This window comes from Sapajus apella, unplaced genomic scaffold (genome assembly GCF_009761245.1).
Source record: "Sapajus apella isolate SASKATOON/1434 unplaced genomic scaffold, GSC_monkey_1.0 scaffold244, whole genome shotgun sequence".
NCBI classification, from domain to species: Eukaryota; Metazoa; Chordata; class Mammalia; order Primates; family Cebidae; genus Sapajus; species Sapajus apella.
The window spans coordinates 86,883-94,069 of record NW_022437184.1 but is presented as its reverse complement, the minus strand read 5'-3'; the positions used below and the strand labels follow the sequence as shown (position 1 = coordinate 94,069).

At 59.3% G+C, this 7,187-nt stretch overlaps 1 protein-coding gene across 32 annotated transcripts in view; it reads left to right on the top strand.

Moving 5' to 3' along the window:
* BIN1 (bridging integrator 1) overlaps nt 1-7,187 on the top strand; it is a 56,559-nt gene that overhangs the window by 26,431 nt on the left and 22,941 nt on the right. For all 32 annotated transcript variants that reach the window (XM_032271682.1, XM_032271679.1, XM_032271674.1 and 29 more), the window contains one exon: nt 2,727-2,807. In XM_032271682.1, the coding sequence (XP_032127573.1) occupies nt 2,727-2,807 (81 nt within the window). The remainder of the gene's footprint in view (nt 1-2,726; nt 2,808-7,187) is intronic.

Here is a 7,187-nt window from a genome sequence, read left to right as displayed (position 1 = left end):
CTGCACATGGCCCTCTGCACATCGCCCTCTGCACATCGCCCTCTGCACATTGCCCTCTGTACATTACCCTCCGAAGGCCTTTAGGGATTGGCCATTTCTTGAATACTGTGGACCAGGTTCTGCTATGCACTTTATAGACATGATCTTTGTAATCCTTGAGGAGGGTGCTGATGTTCACTTCATTTTGTAGATTGAGGCTCAGAGTGTAGGTGTCCCTTTTCCCAAGCGTCTTGTCACTGCTGGATGGAGACTCACCTGGGCTGGCTTCTCATTCTCAAGGCTGGAAGATCTCCCTGTGGGCTCCAGCTGTCTGTGCAGAGCACACAGCAGTGTTTGTGAACTGGGTCGAGTGTGCGTCTGCCTCTGCATACCTCGAGAGCCCTGATGTCCAGTGTGGGTGGGACAGACTGGGGACCTTTTGCTGGCTGACTGTGTCTGTCTTCCCAGGGAGAAGGAGAGCAAGGCATGGAGGTGACCTCCTCCCTGCTGCTCCTTTCTTGGGCGTTGACCAGTCCCTGACCTGTTTCTGAGAGCTTCTGGGTCTCTCTGGTGACCCTGGTATACTTCTGGGAGTTCTTTTCCATCTGGTGGCCTCTTCCTGTCTTTGGAGGTGGTGGGGCTATGGGGCGGGCACCTCAGCAGAGGGGCTGACTTGCCTACCCAAGCTCTGTGCTGAGCTGGGCGAGGTACCTCCCCAACTCAACTCACTTTCTGGGGTCCCTTCCACCGCCTGGGTGTGGCTGCCAGGGCAGCAGTGGGGAGCCTGTGACTGTGCAGTGCCCATTTTCTTGCTCATGTGGGTTTTGTTTTGTTTTTCCTCTCATTCCAGCGTCAGCCCTTGGCATCCAGCTGCCCTTGCCCATGGGCTGTGCCCTGACCATAGTAGCACAGTATCGTCAGTGCTGCCTCCCAGTGCCCACCTGCCCCCTGCCTGCCACTCACCTTCCCGCACCATCCTCTGTGACCTCCAGTCACCGTGAGCAATTCAAAACTCCCCAGTCAAATGCTCCCTCTTTCTGGTCTCCTTTGTTGTAGCCCCTCCCCTCTGTCTGAGCTGTCACCCCCTCCAGGAAGTCTTCCCTGACTGCCCAGGTTAGATGGGATCTCCACCCCAGGGTCCCACAGCCCTAAGTGTTCCCCTGTGTCAGGACAGAGACCCACATGTGATTCTTCTCTGCTGCACCAGCCAAGGTGCTCAAGGCCGGGCACAGAGCAGGTGCTTGGTGGAAGATGGACAAGAGCAGCTGGCCTTGCCAGGGCTCCTGGGCCGGGTGGGGGAAGTGCAGCAGGGCACCACAGGCCCTGCAAGGGCAGGCAGGATGGGAAGGGGCCCGGCTCTGTCCTGGAACCAGGCATCCCTCAGTGCAGGACCCTGGCCTGGGCCCTGGGCAGGCAAAGCTGACGTTCTTGGCAACGTAGCCTGGCTCTGGGTCTTGGAAGGGAGGCTGTGTCTGTGGGTCTGCTCGCCCCTTGTTCATGGGGCTCCCCACTGCTCCTGGGCCCACCTTTTCTCCCTTCACTTTCCACTCCCACCCCTTACCCCGTTTCCTTCTCATTCTTGTGGGGTCTTGGTCAGTGCCTGGGAGAGGCCTCTGCTGAGCCGTCAGTGTTGGCCCTTTTTCCGCCCTGATGGAGGTGCCCCCCAGGCTGCAGACTGGTGTGTCCCTGCCCTTCCCCTCCACTCCCCAGCACCCCCCGACCCCCGCACTCCTCATCCCTTTTCTGAGCCCTGGCTCCTTGTCCTTTTCTTCTCCTGTTCTTCCCTACCCTGCCCCTCATCCCCCCTTCCCTCTGTATTTTGCCTCCCTGCCCCCACCACTCTAACCCTCATGGGGAGCTCTGGGGTTGGGGGAGCAGGCGCAGTGAGGGAAGTCTGGGAGGGCATGGTGGTCAGCATGTGCTTTCAGGGTCCTGAGCCGGCGCCTTCCTTCCCTGGAGCTTTCCCCGCCCCGATGTGGCTCCCCTTCTCGGCCCTTGCCCACCGGTCCCCTCCCCCACCAACACAGCTGAAGGAGGAGGACAGCTGCCTCTCACCAGGGGGTCTGCCTCTGAGACTCTTGGCTGCCAGCAGAGTGGCTGTGAGCCCATGTGTGTGCCCTTGTGTGCCTTGTGTGAGTGTGTGTGCACGCGCGTGTGCAGGAGGGAGCAGAGTGTCTGGGGCAGGTCACGCCTAAAAACCCAGTCAGGTCAGAAGCGGACTCCGACTGGCCTGGCAGCCCCGAGCCACCCCTTGCTGCCCTCCTTGTTAGGAGGTGGCTCCTGCCGGTTCAGGGCCTGCTCTGCTGATGCCTGTGGCATTCATGGGCCTTGGGCCCAGGGAATGGAGTCATTTGGGGAAGGGGGGCTGCCCCTGCTTGGCCCCACTTCTGCTTGGCTCACTTTACAGCTGACAGGGTGGGGGCAGAGCACCCAGGGGTGTAGTGTGAGGTCAGCAAGGAGGAGGCCTGATCCTTCCTGCTGCCTCTGAAGCCCCCCTACTCCTGGCTGTGGTCACTATAAGCCTGTCCTAAGCTCCACTTTTGCCTGATTGTTGAGCCCTGGGTAGAGGGTGGGGTGTCCTGAAGACCGGGTGGACCCAGCCATGCCCTGGGAGGGCACCCAGCACTGGGCGATGTTGGCTAGAGGCTTCCAAGACCCTGGTCTGTGGTGTTGGTGACGGAACACTCCTGGGTTGGTCACTGTCCTTTCCCAGGTAACACTCTCCCCTTCCCTCCTGGCCTCGGCAGGTCCTCCAGAAGCTGGGGAAGGCAGATGAGACCAAGGATGAGCAGTTTGAGCAGTGCGTCCAGAACTTCAACAAGCAGCTGGTGAGTGTGGGTGGCCCTTGGCCTTAGGGAGTCTGTGAAAAGTCAGCTGCCAGCTGGAAAATGGCACGAATTGAATTTGTGGAGTACGAGATCTTGGAGGAGGGAAATCAGTGTGGGCCGACAAGATCATGGAAGACTTCCTGGAGAAGGCCGCACAGGCCATGCATGCTGGGAAAGAGGAGGGTGGGGGTACGTATTCTTTAGGTCCTCGGTAAGAGACATAGGAAGGGTAGCTGGGGGAGGGGGGGTGGGACAGGAGCAGGCAATAGATCGTGGCCAGACTCGGGGAAACTGCGTGTCAGGGGCAATGGTAGCTGTAGAAGCTTCTTGCCAGGAGAGTGGCATCTGCAGCTGTCAGCGTGGGGGCGGAGCAGGCTGGATTTGATTTAGGCATCTGCTGAGCATGGTGAGTGCCCGGCTCTGTGGCAGGCTCAAGGCTGGGCCAATTGGAGATGGCTGTGGACACCTCCCAATGGCTCTGTAAGGCGCCCGTACCACCGTTCCCCTTTGGTAGGTGAAGCAGCTGAGGTGGAGTTGGATAATTTGCCCAAGGCCATCTAGCTCTGGAAGTGGATTCAGATCCATACTTGCCTAGCTCCAAAGCCTGGAAGGGACTTCCAGGACATCCTTACCAAGGGCCTTTTTAGGCCAGGGGCCAGTGACAGAAGGCTGCGATCACACTGGCACTGTGGAGGAAGTGGTTGGGTATAGAGAGGGCTTTCCTGCTTAAGGGCTCAGAATACCTGCCCTGGGCCACCCCTGAAGCTTCCCCTGGAGATCTGCTAAGTCCGTAGCCACTGCTGCAGCTGTGTGAGGACAGGAGATGACTCTGGCAATTCCCCCTCCCTGGGGAGGACTGAAGTAGCAAGGAGGGGGAGCTGCACCACGGCTCACTGGCTTTTGCAGGCCAGCCCCAGGGAGTGACAGGTGGGGAGGGAGGCCAGGGAAGGAGGCCAAGAGGAATGGGACCGGGCATGGGGTGTGAGGTCAGAGTCTAAGCTCAGCTCGGGAAAGGGTGGGGTGAGCCCCTGGGCTCTAGGGGACCAGGCCTCTCTATACTCTTTGTCCGTGTCTGAGGCCTGGAAAGCACTGAAGGCGCCCACCAAAGCCTCTGCAGCTGGCATGGAACCTGGGGAAGGGGTCTCCTTTGGAGAACCCTGACTGCTCACTGGTCAGGGTCTGGGAGCAGCTGGGAGGGCTGGGAGCAGCTGGGAGGGCTGGGAGTATTCTGGGAGAGGGCCGGGAGCATTCTGGGAGAGGGACAGGGTGCAGCTGGGAGGGCCAGGAACATTCTGGGAGAGGACCAGGAGCACGGGGCAGAGGCCCCAGGGTCAAACCAGCCTTGGCTTGCCAGAGGGACGCAGCCTGACAGGCTTCACCGGACAGGGATTGGGGAGCCACCTTGGCTGCTTGTCCTCTAGGCCAGTTATGGGAGGAGTTTCAAGGCCCAGGTAGACGCCATGACAGGGAATGTCTACTGCCTCTGTAGATAGGAACTTCCCAGGGCCCCGTGGGCCTCAGTTTCCTCACCTGCAAAATATAGGCGTAAACAAGAAACCTGGTCTTAGGTTCCGATTCTGTCTCTGGGAAGCCCCGGGACGTGTCCCTACTCAGCTCGCTTCAGCGGGTTGTCGGTTGCTCTGAAGGCCCTTTAAGGAGTTGCTGTGGCCATGGGCCAGTAAGTGCTGTGTGTTTGACAGACAACTTTGCAGTCCCTGAAATGGATGCTGATATTCTCCTCATTTTGCAGATGAGGCACTTGAGGCTTAGAGAGGGTAAGCACATCTTCCAGGGCTACACAGCTGGTGTGGGTGTTAGGGATTGAAATCCAGGCTCTGTGGCCTTTGGCTCACTCTTGAGTTTCCTCTCTGGAGCTGATCCCTTGTCCTGAGGGCAGCTGGCTAGGCTGGGGGGACAGGTTAGGGGTGGAGGGCTGGGGTCCCTTAGAACAGGCTGAGCTTTGGCAGAGGGTGAGGGAAGCACAGGTCTGGGAGCTGAGGTTCCATGTGGCCCGGCCCCAGGGCTGAAACCACAGTGTTGCTGTGCCCACTGTCCCTCAGAGTTACCCCCTCTTGGTCCCTGACTCTGGGCAAGCAGTCACTCACTGCTCCTTGGATAGAGGGGCTGGGCAGAGAGGCCAGGGCTAAAGATAGTCAGTGTTGAGCGCTGCCAGGCGGCTGCCAGGGTGTGGCTATGGAGTGGTCCCGAGCTGGGCCTCTGTCTGCTCTCAGGCTCGGGTTTGGCGGTGTGGCTGGCTTTTTAGGGGCCAGGGATGGTAGTTGGGGTGTCAGTTTTAAAGTCTTGTTCAAGGCTGGGGCCAAGGCAGCCAGTTCTGGATTTGATTGGTGTGTGGGGCTGGCAGGGTGTGGGGCTGGGTGTGGGGACTGGGAGGGAATGGAGTGAGGGTCACTGATATCAAGGGAGTGGATTTAGGAGGCTGCAGTGGGCTTGGGGGCCCTGTGGAAGGAGAGAGAGAATGGGGCGTGGGAAGCCTGGAGGCTGAGCTTTTTCCTGCCTCTTTATCTGTGAGCCCCACACCTAGTGGGCTTAGCGCTAGGAGGGACAAGGATGGCAGGTGATTTAGTCTTTGAAGAAGCGAGCCTCTCACTCCTTCCTATGCGGAGGGGGGGTCCCTAGGAGAGGGTGTAGGTCACCTTGCTGTCACCTGCTCTCACAAGGACCCAGGTGCTCAGCCCCTCCTGGGCCCACCTGCTGCTGGTCACAGTGGCACCCCTGCCTTCTGCCCTTGCTCTAAGTGCCCATGAGGCCCCTTGCCCTTCCCCTAGAATACTGCACACCCGGCACAGGCCCTTCTGGAAGCCATCTGGGTGTCTCAGGAGAGCTGGCTTTTCTTCCTAGGGGCCATCTGTAGCCCTCCAGGCCCCAGGGCTGTCATTGCTATTTGCCTGTCACTGAGTTGGGACAGTTCTGATTCCTTCTTGTCCTCAGGGCCTACCCAAGGTTTTCCTCAAAGTGGGCATCCCTGGCTATTGAGTGATGGTCACTCCCGGCATTGATGGTCAGGGGGCGAGGTTCAGAGCTGGAGCTAGAGGGGGTCCCTGCGGGAGGGGTGTCCCTGCCCCCAGACCCACTGGGAACACGGGGACTCGGGCGCCCAGGCCACCTGTGGGGACTGATATCCAGGAGATGCAGCAGGGTGGTGGGGATGCCGGCTGAGCCCAGCCACACTGGAGCTGTGCCTGTCCCTTCCTGACTCCCCCAAGTCCTGTAGCTGGGGCATGGGCTGAGGTGGGCAGTGGCTCCTGAATCTGACCTTCCCCAGCTGGACTCTGAACTCTGGGACCCCCAGAGAATTGTTTCTCAGATCCCTGTTTAGTGGCTGAGGGAGCCGGTCTGAAAGCAAACACACAGTGTTCTGTGCTGGCCTGGGCACTGCCCTGCAGACGGCCGCTGGCTGGGGCCTCAGTGCGGGAGGGCTGCGTGTACCCTGGTGACTGGTTTGGGAAGCCAGCTGCAGTGGGCACAGGGAGGCTGCGCTCCGGCCGGCCCCTTACGCTGCATGCCACGTGCCGGCCACAGCCCAGTGTTGTTTGGAAATCACTAGGGGCCGTGATGCAGCCTGAAGCCGGGGTATGGGGGACACAGCGACCCACCCCATGGGAACCCTGCTAGGGAGGAAGGGTGAGGAGGGCGTGGGAGGTGTGGCTGCGATGGTGGAGGCTTGGCAGGGAGAGAAGCTGGATCTGGAAGATTCTGTGACATCAGGAGACACAATAGCATCCCATTATGAACACACTTTAATCCTCGTCTCAACCAACAAAGCCTTTAATTGTGAAGACTGAGGGTGGCTGTGTCAGGAGTGGGACGGACCCTTCCTCATCCTCAGCCCCGAGGGGTCTCCATCCCACCCCGATGGAATTCCAGGGAGGTCTGATGTCCACGGTGGAGCGGCAGTCTCTTTCTTCACTCAGTCTTTCATCGGAGGGCCTTGAACTTGGATGTCCGTAAGAATGACGCCTGGCCAGTGTTGTACACCCTACTCAATGCAGGATGAAAGGAATTTTAGAGAGTGTTTTTTTCTTCACACCTCCTCTTTTTAAAATCCTATAACATCTTATGTGCTGCTCGTAAGACCTTCCTGTGGCTGTCTCTGCTGCCACACGGAAGCATTCATCGTAACAGGCAGATCTGTGGGTTCTCAGGGCCGCGTCCCTACCCATTACCCACAAAACACGCTGCAGCTGCGTGCCCAGGCTTGGAGGCGCTCATGGGCTCCCCCAGTCTCTGCGTGGCTGGGCTGGTCGCTGACCCTCTGTCCGCTTCTGTGCTATCAGGTGGGGCAGGGGTGTCAAGATGTCTGCATGGAAGGTGCTGACCTCCAGGGCACCAGGGCAGAAAGAGCAGCCTCGGCTGCGGACA